Source organism: Nicotiana sylvestris, chromosome 11, assembly GCF_000393655.2.
Source record: "Nicotiana sylvestris chromosome 11, ASM39365v2, whole genome shotgun sequence".
NCBI classification, from domain to species: domain Eukaryota; kingdom Viridiplantae; phylum Streptophyta; class Magnoliopsida; order Solanales; family Solanaceae; genus Nicotiana; species Nicotiana sylvestris.
In genome coordinates this window covers 3056135-3076452 of record NC_091067.1, presented here as the reverse complement: position 1 = coordinate 3076452, position 20318 = coordinate 3056135, and the positions used below count along the sequence as shown (strand labels likewise).

At 34.5% G+C, this 20318-nt stretch overlaps 1 protein-coding gene and 1 long non-coding RNA gene across 2 annotated transcripts; one reads left to right on the top strand and one right to left on the bottom strand.

Annotated features, from left to right (window-relative positions):
* The first annotated feature begins 4636 nt into the window (after positions 1-4636).
* LOC138882239 (uncharacterized) lies at positions 4637-7783 on the top strand. The gene is made up of 5 exons (XM_070162759.1): positions 4637-4959; positions 5010-5183; positions 5607-6157; positions 6248-6858; positions 7343-7783. The coding sequence occupies exons 1-5, from the start codon at positions 4637-4639 to the stop codon at positions 7781-7783; spliced, it is 2100 nt and encodes a 699-aa protein (XP_070018860.1).
* Positions 7784-9204: 1421 nt separating this feature from the next.
* On the bottom strand, positions 9205-14220 carry LOC104232200 (uncharacterized). The gene is made up of 8 exons (XR_712293.2): positions 13662-14220; positions 12741-13566; positions 11659-12037; positions 11401-11565; positions 10738-11023; positions 10513-10645; positions 10301-10433; positions 9205-9499 (listed from the first exon to the last, which is right to left on the bottom strand). It is a non-coding gene; the product is annotated as an uncharacterized lncRNA (long non-coding RNA).
* Between the last annotated feature and the right edge of the window lie 6098 nt (positions 14221-20318).

The following is a 20318-nucleotide window of genomic DNA, read 5'->3' as shown; positions in this document are numbered from 1 at the left end:
CCAAGGCTTTAGTCCCCAAACCAGTATACAAAATATATATCACAAATCAATATAGATTTCAACACATAAACATTAATATAAAATTCCTTAAGCTTGTAGTCGCTACTGTGTTAAAACAGAAATTAGAAAACTGTTAGAAGAAACTGAAAAAACTGTAAACGATAAGAAATATTCCGAGTCGACAATTTCCTTGTGCGTCCTTAAGAAATTTTAACCCCCTCACAAGTTGCCAAGGTAATGGATTAAATCCTCTCAGGATGAAACAGAATAAACCTTCCTGCAACCGTGGCAATACAAACTGAAGGATACCAACGAACTCAAAGAACGGAGCAAAATCACACTTACGAATTTAAAAGAGAAACTGTGAAGTATAATGCAGGATTTTTAGAAGGAAGTTCTGTAATTTTTTAGTATGTGAAAAGGAAGCCATGCCTCGGAATTTATAGGCAATTGTCGAAAGAGGTGTGATGTCTGTTCATAATGTGAACAGAAGGGAAAGCAGTGTTCAACGTTTTGGATTATACATTCCAGTTAATTCCGTTAATGAACTGACTGGCACTTAATTAATTCTTAAATAATTAACTACATAAAATTTATCCAAAAAATTAATCTCATCGGTCGATCATTTGACAAATCCACATCCAAATCCTATTCCAAAGCCAAAGCCGAAGCCGAGCCGAGCGACAACGACGGTGCGAGGCTTCATTCTCTTCAACTCCTTTAAGAGCTCTAAGAAGTAATCCTATATTTATACATACAAGTGTAGTTGTCCCTCACCAATAAGGGACAAAGTTCATTTGTCATAAATGAAAAAGCTCACTTGATTCAAATTTTCCAAATTTTTCATTTCCCTCCATTTTATTTTCCACCATTTCCCAATTCACACTTCTAGTCTTTAAAGCCCAATGGCTTAAGGTCCAACAATCCCCCACATGAATGGGAATGACTGTAACAAGAATGAACATAGATGAAAGTTGTGTGATTTGCAAGTAAGGATTAATTGCATCTGGATAAGTAGGTTTCCCTTTAAACTTTTCGTAGTAAGCATATGTTGGATATACTCGGTCAATCGGTAGATTTGATATCTTTGAACCGTCGAACTTTAGTGTATATCTAGACAACCATATGTCACACAACCAACCCTTAACCATCTTTTGGTTCTCATTGTTGTGTTCGTTTCAGCCATGAACATCGCCTGGTTTCATAAGTGCGTAGAGAATTGGCCGTACAGTATTCTCATTGAAGCATCTTCCACTTCACTCTTACATAGGTGATTCCTAAACGTATAATCCTTTAGATTGACACTATTTGATAAATACCACATCAAACTTAGGTAATCATTAAAGTATGTGTAAAGTTCTATCCTTGTTACTGAACATTGTCTTCATCACGAGAAGGGACCAAAGATTTTGCTTTGACAATGTTGAACCGGTCAATCACAACTTTGTTTGAGCTCCTTGAATCTATATCTCGGTATATCCAAAATTCTAGGTAGAGTTACCGCCATGATGACTTGTCCTCGGCCATAGTCCCATTCCCTTAGATAATTTCTCAACTCCCTCTCTAGCTAGGCCTTTTGTAAGCGGATCCGCCATATTATCCTTTGATCTTATATAATCAATAGTGATAACTCCACTAGAGAATAGTTGTCTAACGGTTTTATGTCTTTGTCATATATGACGAGACTTTCCATTATACATAACGCTCCCTGCCCGTCTTATTACAGCCTCAATATCGCAATGTATGCATATAGGAGCCAAAGGTTTTGGCCAGAACGGAATGTCTTCTAAGAAATTTTGAAGCCATTCAGCTTCTTCACCGGCCTTATCCAAAGCTATAAACTCTGATTCTATTGTAGAGCGAGCGATGCACGTCTGTTTGGAAGACTTCCAAGATACTGCTCTTCCGCCAACAGTAAAAACATATCCACTTGTGGACTTTGTTTCTGTTGAGCTGGTTATCCAATTTGCATCACTATATCCTTCGATAACCGTAAGATATCTATTGTAGTGCAAATCATAGTCTTGGGTATATTCCAAATATCCTAGAACTCATTTTATTGCCAACCAATGATGTTTGTTGGGATTACTTGTGAATCGACTAAGTTTACTTATTGCATAAGCTATATCAGGACGTGTACAGTTCATGATATACATTAAGCTTCCCAACACACAAGCATAATCCAATTGAGACGTGCTTTCACCTTTATTCTTTACAAGATAATGGTTTAAGTCAATTGGAGTTCTTGCACTTCTAAATTCCAAGTGTTTGAATTTTTCCAGTACCATTTTCACGTAATGTGATTGAGACAAAGCCAGACCCTGAGGAGTCCTCTAGATTTTAATTCCTAGAATTACATCGGCAACTCCTAAGTCTTTCATATCAAACTTACTAGCAAGCATACGCTTAGCAGCTTGAATGTCGGCAATGTTTTTGCTCATTATTAGCATATCATCAACATATAAGCAAATAATGAATATATGATTTGGAACGTTCTTAATATAAACACATTTATCACATTCATTAATCTTAAAGCCATTTGACAACATTGTTTGATTAAATTTCGCATGCCAATGCTTGGGTGCTTGTTTTAGTCCATAAAGGGACTTAACAAGTCGGCACACCTTCTTTTCTTTTCCCGGAACCACAAATCCTTCAGGTTGGTTCATGTAAATTTCTTCCTCTAGATCACCATTTAAGAAGGCTGTTTTTACATCCATTTGATAAATTTGAAGACCATACAAGGCAGCTAACGCTATTAGCATCCGAATGGATGTAATTCTTGTTACCGGCGAGTATGTGTCAAAATAGCCAAGACCTTCTCGCTGTCTAAATCCTTTGACAACAAGTCTTGCCTTGTATTTTTCAATAGTACCATCATCTTTTATTTTCTTCTTGAAAATCCATTTAGAACCCAAAGTTTTGTTACCTGGAGGAAGATCAACCAATTCCCAAGTGTGGTTGTTCAATATGGATTCTATTTCACTATTGACAGCCTCTTTCCAATATTGTGCTTCTGATGAAGACATTTCTTCCTTGAAGGTTCGAGGCTCATTTTCTAGCAGGAAAGTCAGAAAATCTGGACCGAATGAAGTAGATGTTCTTTGATGTTTACTTCTTCTCGGATTTTCCTCATTAGGCATACCATCTGTTGTTTCCTCCCGAGGTCGTTTTGACTTTTGGTAGGACAATTCACTTTCCTTTTTATACGGATAAATAGTTTTAAAGAATTCAGCATTATCTGATTCTATTACCGTTTAACGTGGATCTCAGGATTTTCTGATTTATGAACCAGAAAACGATATGCCTTGCTATTGGTTACATATCCAATAAATACACAATCTACCGTTTTGGACCTATATTAACCCTTTTAGGTTTAAGAACTTGTACCTTAGCTAAACACTCCCACACTTTGAAGTATTTCAAGCTGGACTTCCTTCCTTTCCATTTTTCATAAGGAATGGACTATGTTTCACTATGAGGTACACGGTTGATTATTCGGTTAGCTGTAAGTATAACTTCTTCCCACAAGTTCTGTGGTAACTTATCAACAATGCATTCATCATCTCTTTCAGCGTTCGATTCTTTCTCTCTGCAATTCCATTAAATTGTGGAGAGTAAGGGGCAGTTGTTTGGTGAATAATGCCATTTTCTAAATATATTTCTTCAAAAGGAGATTCATATTCACATCCCTATCACTTCTTATCATCTTGATCTTTTTGTTTAGTTGTTTTTCAACTTCACTCTTGTATTGCTTGAAAGCATACAAGTGTAAACATAGCAATATCCTAATCCTAAGCCGAAGCCGAGCCGAGCAACGACAACAGCACGAGACTTCATTCTTTTCAACTCCTTTAAGAGCTCTAAGAAGTGATCCTATATTTATACACACAAGTGTATTTGTCCCTCACCAATGAGGGACAAAGTTCATTTGTCATAAATGAAAAGGTTCACTTGATTCAAATTTTCCAAATTTTTCATTTCCCTCCATTTTATTTCCCACCATTTCCCAATTCACACTTCTAATCTTTAAAGCCCAATGGCTTAAAGTCCAATAGATAAGACTTCATTTACACTTGCCAAATCTAAATATCTAATATATTTCTGAGAATGTTTCATAAAGAACCATCTTTTAGGTCTAATTAGCCATTTATAGATATCTTTTGTTATATTACGTGTTATAGATACCTTTTATGTTTTTATACAATGTATTTCATGTATTAAAGATGTTGTATTCATTAATACAACAAAAAATAGGCGTAAAAACTGGAATTCCAGCTAAGTCTGATATGTATTTAGCTGTATTTAAGCGTCATTAACGTGAAATACAGTAACATATCTGCGCAAAATCAGGAAGGTTAAACTGGTTAAAAAAGGAAGGAAATCAAATCACATGATATTCTCCTAAATTAACTCAACGAACTAAAACTAGTACACATTAATCTGTATTTTGCTCAAAGAAAGCAACTCAGAAACGTGAATATAACGAAAAAATAGAGCAACATCTGATCGAACTTTTTCCATTCTCTTCTCCTTTTTTTTCGATTGATACAAATCATATATAAAATAAGGTATTCATCCTCTATACATATGGCAAGTTTAACAGTTTTGTTGCGTCATTTTGGCAAGTGGAACGATGAGGGAAATTACATCGATTTTTCAATTGAGGGGATACTTAAAGGAGTATGCCTCCTTTAATGATCTGGTTGCTTCAATTTCTAATCAACTGGGTATAGATTTGAGCTCAAAGACCATTAAAATACAATACAAAGTAGAAGGAAATTGCGCGCCAATGGAAATACACAATGATATGGGTTACAGAGTGTATGTAGAATTGAAAAAAGAGAACAAAGAATTTGGGATGTATCCTTTGTGCATAACAACTATCGAAAAAGATCTTATATCCGGAGGTAGTTTAAATCAAGGCGACATTGTGCAAATAGACGAAGGAGTTCAAAGGTACGATTCTGATACAGATGATACACCGGCTCTAGATTTTATCAATTCAGGAGAAGCGATTGGAGTGTTCGAACTCCACAAGGATTTGATAATTTCAGAACTAATCAAAAGGAGGTTATGGCTGGACAAGTTTATAAGGATAAGGCTACATTGAAAGAGGTGATAGAGAATTATGCTATAGCTCAAAGGTTTCAATTCCGAGTTGATAGGTCTAATGCTGTCAGGTTTGCATGTATTTAATTTTTTTTCCGTTGTATTTTCGATTATTGGTTCGAGCTGTAAGCTTAACGTTGTTTTATTTATGCATATTTGTGTATTTCCTCTTGATGATCACAGATGAAGTAAACATATGTTTGTTTAGGGTCCTTAAATACATGTATTTATATGTATTTTACTAATATAAATACACAACAGTGGCTCTAATTATTTTCTTATTATGTCTACTGTGGTATTAAGTATATGCATATACAAACAAGTGTATTCAGTTGTATTCAAACGCATATAACTATAATGGAATTCAGTAGTATAAAAATTTATATATATAGATGTCAGGATGTATCTATGTCAGATTGTATTTGTCTGTATATGAGCTGCATTTTTTGTAAACACTTATGCTAATCAAATGTAAAATAATTAATTTTTTACAGCTATGCATTATTATGTATTTCAGAAGATTGTGAATGGAGGTTTAAGGCTTCAGGCATTAACAAATCAGAACTATTTAAAGTGAGAGAATTCAATGATAACCATACATGTCCGCCGAAGGACAAGGTGTATGAGCAGCGGCAGGCTAGTAGCAGCCTTATAGGTGGTATGATAAGGCCTAAGCTTGCAAACTTTAAGTGGAAATACACTCCAAGGGATATTATTGATGATGTGAAATCAGATTTAGGTGTAGATGTTAGCTACATGTTGGCGTGGAGAGATAAAGAAAAGGCAATGAATTTTCTGAGAGGTGAACCAACTGATTCATACAAAAAATTACCAGGATACTTATATACAATGGATATGACATATCCAGGTTCCCACATCAGAATGGTAAAATCGCCAAAAAATGAATTCATGTGCGTGTATATATCCTTGTATGCCTTTATAAGGGGGTTTGATCATTGTAGACCCATTGTTGTTGTGGATGGAACTCACCTAAGATCTTACTACACCGAGACATTCGTTTCGGCAAGCACGTTGGATGGTGCAGGTGAGTATCTGAATTATAATACAATCTGTTAATATTTTGAAATATTGAAATACATGTTTTAAAAATAATTATATTCAATTGTATTTACAGGTCATATATTGCCACTAACATATGGTATTATTGATTCAGAGAACGATGCTGCTTGGACGTGGTTCTTTGAGCAATTCAAGATAGCATACGGTGAAAGGGAAAACATGTGCGTCGTTTCAGATAGAAATGAGAGTATCATTAAATCTGTATCGAGAGTGTATCCAGATGTACCGCATTTTGCTTGTATATGGCATCTATGGAACAACGTATATAAGAAATTCAAAAAGAATCATGCCAAGTTGAGCGAGATATACTTCTCGATGGCAAAAGCATACACACAAGCTGAATTTGACAGTCTGATAGAGAAGGTGGAGAAGGTAGATATTAGGGTGAAAGAATACTTAGAGTTAGCTGGTTACGAAAAGTGGGCTAGGTTGTATGCACCTGTTAACAGGGGATGGACAATGACGTCAAATATCGCTGAGTCAATCAATGCCGCACTAGTTTCAACAAGGGAATTGCCAATAAACGACTTTCTCGAAGAAGTTAGGAAGATGTTTGGACGTTGGAATTGTAGTAATCGCAAAGAAGCTACACAGACATACACGACGCTTGGAAAAAAATACCAGGAGATGCTGACTTTGAATGAGGCAATGTCTACACGTATGACTGTAAGTTATATTTTAATGTCATTGCTGTATATAGCTTAATGTTTACTGAATTAATGGCATGAATACAATAATTTTTTAAGTAAAACTACCATTAATACATATGAATACAACTATATTCAAACTCATAAAAGATATATTTTTCCGTAGATCTAATATGAATACAATTTAATATAACTAAAAACATGCTGCAAAAACTATTGGAATACATCAGAATATAACTAACAAAGCTGTATTATATGTAATTTTAATATGTATTGTCAATACGTATGATTCTAATGCTTTTATTAGCATCCTGTTGCCTAAAGTACATCAGAAATTTGATAAGTTCTGCACTAATTATAGTCGATATTCTGCTGGTCAAAATATTTAAAGTATTCATCTATATGCAAAAATTTCAGTTGTATGTAACTTATTAATTCAGCATTATACATTTGGTAATTCAGGTATATGTGTTCAAAATTTATATTTCTATTTTTAAATGTAGGTGGTACCATCAACTGAATACTTACATACGGTTAATGATGGTGGGAGGAATTACACAGTCTGCCTATTAGAGAGAAAATGTGTTTGTGGGAGGTTCCAAGTTGATGAATTGCCATGCCCACATGCTTGGGCTGTATTGAAGAGCAAGTTCCTAATGCTAGAAGAATATTGCTCTAACTATTACAAACCAAATACAATTGTAATGACATACGATGTTCCAATGTACCCGCTACCGGACAGAAATGACTGGAATATACCAAAACATGTTACAGAGAAGGTTGTACTACCATCTAAATGGAAAAGACCTCTTGGAAGGCCAAAAAAGAAGCGCGATAAAACTTTAAGTGAATTGTTGCAGCCGAAAAATCAACATTCATGTAGCATATGTGGACAGGGAGGACATAACAAGCGAACATGTAGAAATGCTCCACGTAACAAATAGTTAACACTTTGACATGTATTGGTGCTTCAACGATTTATCAATATTTATGATGACATTGTCAAGTAATAAATTCTCATTGTCAAGTAATATATTCTGAAATGACTTTCGTGAATAGTTTCTGAATACATATAGTTGAAGTATTTTTATACAGATAAATACATATGCACTATACAGTTAAGTATAACTGAGTATAGATGAATACTAAAAAATACAACTGGATACAGCTGAAGTATTTTTATGAATAATACAGTTGAGTAGCACTGAATGTAAATGAATATACCAAAATACAACTAAATACAACTGAATAATACACTTAAATACAACTAACTACTGCTGAATAAAATAAGCTAAATACAACTGAGTACATCTGAATACAACTGATTACGTACAACCTGTTTAATACATCTGAAATTGTGTTCTTTAATATGTATTATCTGAACTTGAAAGATACATCTGAATGGATACTGCTGAATACAACTGAGTACAACTGAATTTGATAGCTAAATACAACTGAATACAACTGAATCCAGAAAAAAATACATCTGAATTCTTTTATATAACCTACCATCAGCATACATAAAGTTTCTGACTTTGACATTAAGATGTTCATTAACTAAAACATGTTCAAGCAAAGTTCCTTGGTATTAACACATACTTGAATCCTGTAAGATAAATATGTATTCAAACTGAAGAATAAGCATGAATACTTATGAACAAACCAGTGAAACAGTGATTGAAAAGTTGCAATTGTCATACACGAACACTGTTGATAAAGTGATAAGTTTTTCAAACTAAATACCATCTACACCAAAAACTACTCAAAATAGTATTCATCTTGAAACTACACTCTAAAACTACAATAACCTAAAGCTACTCTAACACTATCTGCATCTTTGAATATAACTCCGTGATTTGCCTAGCAATCTTTAAAGGTGCTTCATTCTCGCTTATGGCATCGGCGTCTATCTTCCGCATAGCATAGTCCCAGAGGAGAGCACCATATCTTTGATGGAGTAGAGTGGAATCAAATATTGTTTGTGGAATCTCTCCAAGAGTGCTCAAAAACTCTGCGTATGCTGCAACATGCACCCCACAATCCCTAAAAAATAATTGATTGAAACAATTAAAAATAATTCATACAATTAGATTTGTGTATAACATACAATAATGATGCTTGAATACTTACATGCTACAAGCTTTCTGTTGAGGCAGATCTGAAAGGAAAAAAACTTCAAAGGGATCATTATGTGACTTGTCAGTTCATGCTGAGTAAGCAGACCAATCTATGCCTTGACTATCTCTGTAAAAGCCACTGATTGATAGATACAAAGGTACAAGCTTAGCTAGCTTATCAATCTCAGAAACTACATAAGCATCATGACCTACAGATCTGTACGAGTCATACACTTTGATACATCTCTCCTTGAATGAGACAACAACCAATACCCAGTGTAGTTTGTCCTTCAAATTGACTGGTATCATGACATTATCCACAGTATGCCAAGGTACATTAGCATGCAATCTGTAGCCTCTTATGTACTCACATACCACATCCTCTTCTTTGGCTACATTAACATTACTATCTGTATCAGCATACCTGTCGAATATTTCAGCGATTCTTGTCTTGAATATACAATCAACAGTTGTATACTTGAAGTTGCTTGTTTGATTGTACTTTCCCTTCTTTCTCAAATAGTATAATATGACGTCAATATGCTATACACAAAGTTAAGTACATGGTGTGAGTCCAATTAATCAAATTATTAAAGAATATAGCTGAATACAGAGAAATACATATGAAAAATATAGTTGAATACAACAGATTGTATGTGAATAAAACTGTTGACTACAACTGAATACAACTTACTACATCTGATTAAAACAATTGAAAACAACTGAATATAGCTGAATACAGCTGAATAATATTGAATAATACAATTGACTACTTATGATTTAAACACTTGAATATGACTGTCTACAGCTGAGTACATCTGAATATAGAGAAATGCAGTTGAATACAGCTGACTACAGCTGATTAAAACATTTGAATTCAACTGAATATAGTTAAATACATCTAAATACATGAGTTGAATAAAGCTGAATACAAATGCAGTTGAATATATCTGACTACAGCTGATTAAAACAGTTGAATTTAATTGAAATTAGCTGAATACAGCTGAATATAGATGTTGAATAAAGCTGAATATAGCAATTGAATACAGCTGACTATAGCTGATTAATACAGTTCAATTTAACTGACTATAACTGAATACAACTGAATACACCAAAATACATCTGAATACAGTTGAATGCAGATGTTGAATAAAACTGAATATAGCAATTGAATTCAGCTGACTATAGCTGATTAATACAGTTCAATTCAACTGACTATAGCGGAATACAGTTGAATACAGTTGAATACAGCTGAATGTAGATGAATAATACAACTGAATACAGCTGAATAAAACAACATGTTGTTATTCAAAGAAAATTAGTCAGTTAGGGGAAAAAACTTACGTTGTCATCCCATAGCTTCCCGTCAAACGATAGAAGGTAAAACCAATTTTTTGAATTAACTTAGTCAACTCCAAAATCCCATGGTATATGAAGTGTTGACTTGTTCTTCTTGTAATGGTCTTCCAAATTACTTCTACAAGTATGATATAAAAAATATTATATACATTTTTAAAAATATAAATACTTAATACATATACCGGGGGAAAACTCACCTCTGATCATGTCTAGCGAGAAGACCATCACGAACCTATTTGTCATATTCCTCAATGATTAACGTAGGATGTGGCCCCGTTATTGAATCATCCTCAAAGGGGCGTCTTATTTCAAAAATGGGGGTCAACTTTACTGAGGTACTTGTTCATTGAATTCGTGATTAGAAACTTTTAAATTTAAAAACCATGAGGAAAGCTGAATCTTTAGTTTATAAAAACACTAACCTGCAGAGTCGAAGTTAGACACGTAAGGCGAAGAGTACCATCTACTTGGTCGCCGATTCCTATGAGATGGTATTGGGGTTGATTCAGCTTTTTTTGCACTGTTGTGAATCACAATTCTAGTTTCTGGAATTTTACTGGGAAGAAACTTGTCGTCCTGCTCAAATTGAGATACATAGAATTCTGTAGATACACCCTCTTGACCTGTAGATGGTATGTTGGACGACACCTCTGATGTAGTTTTCCCCTCCCCTCTTGACTCCAAACATTGATCATTAAGCACTTATTTCTGTTAGTTGTATGTATCATTGTTAGTGTATTAACTTAATGTTACAATACAATTAAATACATATAAGTGTAGTAAGAAAATAGATTTTGGTAATGGAAATGGGAGTTTGAAATACATCACACATATTCAAGAAATACAAATCAGAATACATCAAAATACAGCTGAATATGTTTAAATACAGTAGTTAATTCTATTTACATATTAAGGTTAACACAGATTTGAATACAGCTAAATACATGTGTTGGTCGATGCCTTTATCAGTTTAATGAGGCAGTTAAATGCTAGTCGAATACATACAACTTTTATAATACAATTATTTAATTATAACAGCAAGCAGGAGATATAAACAAATGCTCAATATGTTAAGAATGTTAAACCTCAACATTATCTCCGACATCTGTGTCAATGCCATCATCACATCTCCCTATGGGTTCCTTTCTCTGGTGTAAACTTTCAGTTTGCTGATTTTGTTGAAGATGGTCAGAAAGCTTCTTGAAGTTATCATTGATCAATGTTCTTAGAGACTTGAACTCTCCCACAACCTTAACAATACAAAAATAATTAGAAGATTGCGCCAAAAATATATGAATGTTATTCATTAAACTGTAATGTTTAATTTGTGGTTAAATACTCACGTATTCTTTGAATGAATTTATGTCTTTCCTCAAAGAAGATACTTCGTCATATTGGGAATCTGGCAGCTGATTGTCATGCAAAACTTTATGTCCAAATTCGGATACACAAACAGGAGGAATCTTGGGTTGATATTCTGTTTCATTAGGATGCCTTTCGTGTTCCTTTGCGCTTTTTATGGGGCGGTGATGAAGATGGACCAACACTTGCAACATGTTTCTTCTTACATTGAAGATCGGGTGTAGGAGAAAAGTCATCCGAATCCTCTCCCGATTTGTCTGAATGAGCAGGAGTAGGTCTCCTCTCAACATCGACGCCTACAGGAGGAATCTGAATAACGGCAAACTCTATATCGCTTGGACTGATGTCCTTGTAAACAATCTGAAAATTGAAATACAATCAAAGCATCACTAGAAACATACAGATGCAGATCTGGAATACAAACTGAAATTTGTATTGAATATAAGGCAACACTAATGATTTGGAAATAATATGCAATTGTATGAAAAATTAATAATGAAGGCTACAACAGCTATATATTGCTGTATGCATATGAATGCAATTGTATGCATTAGATGTATTCAAATGTATGCCGTTTCTGTATCCATTTGTATACAAGTGTATGCAGCTGTTTATTAGTCCTTATGCATTTGTATACATGTATCTTGAATCTGTATGCAAGTATTTATATCTGTAAGCATATGTATACAAATGTATATTGCTGTATGCATCCCCTGAAAATGTATGCAGCTGATTATAGAAGTAGTATGCAACTGTATCTTGTATCTGTATGCAACTGATTATACAAATATTTCTATCTGTATGTATTTGTATACAAATGTATTATGTTGTATGCATCCCCTAAAAATGAATGCAGTCTCTTGTATGCAAATGTATGAGTAATCTGGATGCATTTGTATGCAATTGTATGCAGCAGATTTGTGAGAATATGACAGCTAAAACTACAGCAGGTATTACATCACCAAAAATGTATCTGAATGCAACTGCATACTTCTATATGCAAATGTATGCCTATTAATTATTAATAAAATATAAACTAGCAATGATATAATTTGTATATTACCATGTTTTCGGTGTTAGTGAACATGCCGTTCATCAGATAAGCAAAGGTTGGCTGATATCCGGTGGTTCTCTAATTGAGTATTCTGGGGACCACGTCATCAACTCGGCGTGCAATTTTGGAATCAACATCTGTACAACACTCATAAAACCACACTTGCATAGCCAGTGGCATCCCAACTATCTTGTAAGACTTCTTCTCAGCATCCATCTTCATGCTAATCGATTTTGTCAGCATTTCAAATGCTTTTAAACCCAAATGATATTCAGAATAGCGCCCACTCTCTACCAAGTCAAAATGTAGCCTTGGTATAGTTGTACTATTCTTCTCGGATGAAAAAATGAAGGTGTGTATGAAATACAACAAAGATATCTTCAAGGCATCACCATTATTGTCGGGACCCCAGTTCTTGTCAGCAAAATATTTCATCAATTGTTCCTTCTTGACAAGATTAGCACCTCCAAAGCAAGTCTCAATAAGCCAGTTAGGAACCTTTTCACTAAACTCAAAATCTTCATCATTACCAATACATTTGAGGACAGCCACAAGCGCAAACTCCCTTAATGTGAAATGTTAGAAGTATCATTAACGTGTACTGCAAATACATTGTTAGCAGTGCCTTCTAACTGGAGAGCCATGAAGCATCCGAAGAGTTGATGTTGAACTTCACAGCGCTTCATTTGAAGAAATAAGCCAAAGCAAGTATTGCCAAGTTGTTGGTACTGATCAGGAGTAAGGTTCTCTTTTAGCTGGGAGACTACATCAGTGTTGGTATAAACACTGATATGGGGTGCAAATTTTGGCCGGTGTTTCACAAAAAATTAATTCCCTGCATTTAACAAGAATAAATACATGTAAATACAATTGAATAATTATGAATACATATAAGTTTCTTTGAATGCATATTGATACAATAGCAATTACCTTTTCATGTCGTGTATCTGATATTTTTTTTTGCAGCGACTTCCTTTACATTGACACATGAAGAATCATTCATAGGGGTTTTCCTCTTTGAAACAACTGGATTTTTTTGTTTCTTTTGAAGATTTCTCAACTTGGACTTCTTTCGACTTGTCATTGTGTAATTTAGTTCTTCTCTCTGAAACTGTAGTTGCTGATAAACCTGCAAAATCCGACTCCCCTTAAGTTATTTGCAACGAGAAAGAGGGCCCATCAAAATTGAGAATTTTGGTGGGTATACCTCTGGTTATCATCTTGTGTGGCGTTGAATCCGCCGTTGGAATTCCTATGATTGAAATTCAATCGGACCTTTTACCACTTGCTATGAAGAGGATCCAAATGGTCAGGAACTATACTTTCATGTTGTGAAGTTGTACTTTGGTAGTTTAAGCACGAGTACGAAGTTGAATCTAGAATAGAACGTGTAATTGTAAAACATCGTGGGTTCTATTGTTTGGCTTTTATTGGATGAAGAAAACTTCTCAATATTATAAGTTAATCAACTCCAAAGGGATAGGATTAATGTTTGATACTTCGGCAAGTACTTTGTCCTTTGACATTGATGAATGTCATTGAGGTATATATAAAGTTTCTGTGTCTTGCAATCTCAAGGTGCATCAAATAAATTCACAAGGATTACAGCTAGTACTTCTTCTTCTTGCAAAAATTCACGAATATCACATGAATATCACGGACAAAAAATAAGAGCTGCAAATAAATTCACGGACAAAGAATAAGAGCTGCAAATAAATTCACAGACAAAAAATAAAAGCTGCAAAAATTTCAGAAAACATGAATATCACCACCTCTCAACAATTACTTCTGAACCATTGCTGCTAGCGCATGCTTCATGAAACAAACAGTTTTTACAATGTCACCATTTAGATGAAGATTTTCTCTGATATTTTTTGATAATAATATCTAATTGTAATACTATTGAACTTTATATTGGTTACTTTTCAAATAAAGAGAAAGTATACATAATCAGATGCTGAGAAAATAAATATTTAGTTATCCAATATTCAGATTTAAAGACAACATCTTATAATTTGGGCATCTTAATCTTTAATGAAAACAAATGGTGTTTGATCAGCCAATATACTTAGTCCATGGATGTTTAAGTATAATATAAATACAATCAAACCTTTCTATAATTTCTTTTGTTTGGATCTTATTTGCCATTATAGCGATTAGTTGTTATACTCCTATAATAACATTTTGTCATTTAGATCTTATTTGAATGTTATAGACAAGAATTACTCAAAAAATCTTTTTTTTCCCCATATTTTTAAGGTATGTAAGATAATAAAATTCATTTAAATTTAAAATCTCAAAAGATATTCAAGTTTATAAGAGGTTTTGCATTTCATATTCCTCATTAGAACTTAAAAAATTTAGTTATGGTATGTCTCCAGTAAAATAGATTAGTGGATTATTTTTTGCTATTATAAAATAATAAACATAACGAAGAGATATTTGAGTTAGGCTGTTACAGAGAAGTAATAATTCAAAAAGTATACAACAATAATGATGATTATTACTCCTATAAGTAAAATGTTGTTATAGAGATAAAATATGATAGAGAAAATCTGATCCAAAGAAAACTTGATAGTTATGATGAAACGTTACATTGTTATAAACAAGGGCGCAGATACATCTTTGAAAAATCAGGTTCATCTGAATTGGGTACTTTAGGCGCGAAATATATATTTATTTGTAAATTTTATTAAAATTATAATAAATAGTATATATAAATCTATAACTTTAAAATTATAATGAACGGTCGCTACACAAAGGTCTGTAATGGGGGAATCCACATTAACAAAGTTCCTTAAATTATCTCATGAGATTTCATGCTCTCTATTTAGGAAAGATGTTCGTGAAAAATGAAAAAAAAAATTTCATTTACCATGTGAGCACGTGATTTTTGCCCTATAAAAATTATCCCCATAAAATCTAAGAAAATAATTTTTTCCCATTATTTGCAATTTTATAGATTTTTCGTAGGATTTTTGTTAATTATTTGCATTTTTCTGTGCATGTTTATTTTATTTAAATCATGAAAAAGGTACAAAAATATCATGCATTGCATTTAGGTTTTATGTTACAGTCTAGGATTAATTAGTTAGTTATTTGTTTTGTTAAAAAATAAAAACTACAAAATTGGCTCATTTTTACAATTATTGTCTTTAATTCTTAAATTGTTGATTTTTCTCTTTTAGTTTAAATTTATAGTTAGATAATTAGTGTAACTTTAAAATTTAGATAATTTAGGAATTTTATAAAAGAAAAAAAAAGAAAAAGGAAAAAGAGAAAAAAGGGAAAAAATGAAAAGAAAAACAAAACAAAAGAGAAGGCTATTATTAATTGGGCAAATTAGCTGAGGCCCAAATCCCTTACCCATGTTCCGCCCCAGCTCACTCCCTATAACCCGGTCCAGCTCCCCCCAAGCCAAAACGATGGCGTATTGTCCAAACAAATCTCATCCGTTGATCTCTTTTGATCGAACAGATGGAACTGGGCTATGACATAGTATAAAAATGTCCAAAATTAGCCCCCCCCCCTCAATTTCATTCCCCCTCATTCCTGTCTCTCAATTCAGAGAACGAAACCCTAGCCGCCGCCCTAAGATTCCCCGCCGCCTCCGCCGTCAGCCACCCACCGGAATTCACCTCACGACGGTTCCGATGGTCCAAACCTCCCCAAACTAACACCACACAACCCTCGTTCCCTCCTCTTTCCAAACACCCTAACCGTTTTCCCAAATCCTCATCAAGCCTTTCGAATCTTAGATTGAAGATCAGAGTCCCAAACCCTAATCCCTTCAAACACTCCAAAATTGATACAAGGCGACCCCTGTCCCCCCCTCTTCCCAAATCCATCAGCAAAATCCCCCAAAACACTTTCAAGCGCCCCTAATTTTTGATCTGAAAATTAAAAAGAAAAAAAAACCTAGTTTTGCTGAGACTGTTTCTTCGCCTTTCAAAGTTCAAATACAGCTCAAGACTCGTGTTAACCAAGAGTTCTTGTCCAGAGCCCTTGATTGACACGAGTTTTGGTTCGATTTTGAGAGCCAACTACATTGGTCAATCACTGCTTCTCCGCCTTCTTGGCCATTGCTTGGATTCAATTACCAAGCCACTTCCCGGTTAGCCCATATCTCCTCATTTTCTCATTAGCTTTGCTTTATTTGCCTCCTGATTCTGGTTTCATTTCAACCAATTACTTGATTATTTGTTTCTGCTATGTGTTTTTTTAAGTCAGTAGGTTAATTCTTTTTTGTTTCTTTGATTAAATTAGATCTCTGTTGGGCTAGTTTAAACGTTACCAATCTGTCCAGTTTTACTGTTCTATTAGGTTCCATGTTCTTCTCTTTTCCTTCTCTCTTTAACCAATGCTAGCTTAAATTAATAAGCGTTTCTAAGTTCATTGCTTTTGGGTTTTAATTGGTTAAGTTCATGTTTACTGTTAATTTGAGTTCCTTTTGGTTTTGGTTAACTTGTTCATTTCTTTACTGGTTTGAGGTCGTCTCTTGGGCTTATGGTAAGCCAGACCTGGGCATTAGAAGCCTACTCGTTTGGGAATCAGATGACCTGTATTGGTTTAGGCTAGGAGGGTAAATACAGGGGTGTCAGAGGTTAATTTTGGTATTTTAAAGCTTAGGGAATATTTTTCTATTAGTATAGAAGTTTTTAGAGGATAAGGTTGGACTGGTTTGTTGAGAGAGAAGGGAGGTTTCAGATATTTTAGAGGGGTTAAGGGGTAAACTGACCAAGAAAATAAGGGGTAAAGTGGGAATTAGTTAACTAGGTTAGGGCTGCCTTAGGAGTGTTTATATAAGAGCCCTCTTCTTTCATTCTTGAGCAACCATTCATACCTTGAAAAACAGAAAAAATTTCTGCATCCTTTTGGTCGAAAATTGCTGGGACTTGTTCTTTGGTTTCATTGTTGTCAATAGTTTAAGAGTTTCAGGATTTCTGAGCTATTTGGGTAAAAAAATTGGTTTAAGAAAGCTGAACATGGCTTGTTGATTTGCTGAACTACTGCTATTGCTGAAATCCTCATTTTTTTGCTTTATCTTTACCTCCAGGTACTCTCATGAATCCCTGAACAAAAATGAAGCATGAATTGCTGCCTTGAAGTTGAAACCACAAGATTTATTTTAGTTTGATGTATGCTTGTTTTCTCTCTTATGTTTATAGTTCTTTGTAATTTGTTAAGTTGTTTAAAAATGATGTCTAGTGCTCAGTTCAGTCATACTGTTATGGAGCTGTTTGATTGCTTCACATGGGTTTGGACACGTTTTACCATATTCAGGGCTTGTAATATTTGGGGACTTTGTTTTTTAGAATTGGTAAATTAAATGTTATTTGTATAGGTTTTAGCTGAAGTTTACTGTTATTTAGGGTCAAAGCAATACATGATTATCTCATATTAGTATGTAATCGATGGCTTGCATGTGTAAGCTGGACAATTTTTTTTAAAAAAAGGGAAGAACCATGTTCTTATTGTTCTCATCAAAAGCAGGTCGTATGACTTAGGTAATTATGTGTTTGATGCTCAAAAAGAAAATTGCTGTGTGTCAATAGGCTTTAAAGTTGAAGAGATTTTTTTAAGGATTATTGGGCCTAATGTAGGCCGAAGGAAGTCAGTCCTTGGCCATATGGTTTTGCTATATCGTGGGCTCGATTTGGAGCCCAATAGCCTTCAACATTTTCTTGTTTCTTAAGTATTGATTGATTCAATAAGAAAAGGATTGCGACAGAGAATTCAATTCGAATGTTTAATTCAATTTTTGATTTCGATAAACATGTTGTTAATCTGCTTAAATACGAGTTTGAATGGCTCAATGCTGGCCCAATTGAAATGGTTAAGTCGATTGGGATGTTTCCTTTCATCTTCCTGTTCCCCTGTATTAAATTTCAGCCCAGCCCTTTCTTATATTCGACACTGGGCCTACCACTAGACCAGGTCTCTCTCAAGTGATTAAAAACCTGGTTTTGTCTGACGTGCGCTTATAACTAATAAGGGTATATTGAACCTTAATTTAGAGTAGACTTAACATCTTGGACCTTTTTTTTAAGTATTGTCCCTTACAAATAGATCGAGGTGTGCCATCTAATTAAATCTCCTATGGCCCTCACAAATACTTTAATTATATATTAGAACGAATATTCGTATAAAAGCCTTTAGGCACGTTTAAAATGCAATTGCGATTGTGTACACGATTGCGTGAGATAATTATGATTCTAAAAAAACAATTCGGAGTATGCATTCGCGCAACTTCGATCAACCTTTCTTAATAATAGATTGTTATTAACAGGCCACTAATTAAATTTAGTTCACATAGTCCGAGGTGTGCCATCCACAATTTAATCATACATGGCCCTCGTATTAATTTCTTAACTTAGATATAAAAATGACACATATTCGTAGTTTGTTTTAGGCACGTTTAATGTACTATCATGGTCGTGGACATGTTCGCGTGACATGATTACGATTTCTAAAAAACAAAACCGGAGTATGCGTTTGCACAACTTTGGCCAAATTTTCTTAATAATAACAAAGCATTACTAATTGTGGACACATTAGTGTGACATGATTTTTGACGCGCAAAACAAATGGGTACACGCACACATGACCCGTTTCAAGGTAATTTTCTTAATTAAAAAGCGGTAAAAGGTAAATGCGCATAGGTTCTAAAATGAGTAATTAGGCAATTTTTATCAAGCCAAGTATGATCAAAGAGACCATGCTAGAACCACGGAACTCGGGAGTGCCTAACACCTTCTCCCGGGTTAACAGAATTCCTTACCCGAATTTCTATGTTCGCAGACATAAACAGAGTCAAATCTTCCTCGATTTGGGATTTTAAACCGGTGACTTGGAACACCATAAATCATCCCAAGTGGAGACTCTAAATTTTAAATAAATAATCTCGTTCCGGTTGTCACTTAAATTGAAAAAACTCCTTTATACCCTTTCGAGGGTAGGAGAAAGGAGGTGTGATAGCTCTGGCGACTCTGCTGGGGACAACAACCCAGAACTTCTGGTTCATGGTTCAGAATTCGAGCTTGTTAATATGATTTTACTTGGTTTTATTTATTATTGTATTCTGTGAACCTTTTGTGCTAACTGCTGTATGTTTACCGCTTTGATATTATTTGGATTGTATATAGCTGTCTTCTTACGCCACCCCTCTGAGTCTTCTGAAAATGGTGCACACGTTCGCGTGGACCGATTTTTTTTTGTAGAAGTTATACCAAATAGAACGAGGTTCGGCCAACAACAAGTCCGGGTAGACTTCAGTGCTCCCGATATGTTGCCCCCTCTTTGGCTCGAATCGTCCGCTCGGGTAAGCCAGGTCTAGGACACAACCCCAAGTTTAAACTTAGAATAACATAGCCCCATGCTAGATCCCTAGTAGGAATGTTTGTTTGCATCATGTACATTTGACTTAGGAGACTCAATGTAGGGGTTGGGTCCATCTAGGACATGTGTACCCAAAATAACAGACCATCTTGATGCATCCTATGTGCTATGTGAACATTTATTTGATTCGGCCTGCATGCTAACCTGTTAGGGAAAAATAAATCAAAAAACAAAAACCAAGAGCGATGT

Bases quoted from the DNA above. Each gene is read 5' to 3' on its own strand.
- LOC138882239 (XM_070162759.1), top strand. From the start codon at position 4,637: ATGAGGGAAATTACATCGATTTTTCAATTGAGGGGATACTTAAAGGAG. The intron at 4,960-5,009 runs GTACGATTCTGA...TTATCAATTCAG, and splicing joins ATAGACGAAGGAGTTCAAAG to GAGAAGCGATTGGAGTGTTC. The intron at 5,184-5,606 runs GTTTGCATGTAT...AATTTTTTACAG, and splicing joins GATAGGTCTAATGCTGTCAG to CTATGCATTATTATGTATTT.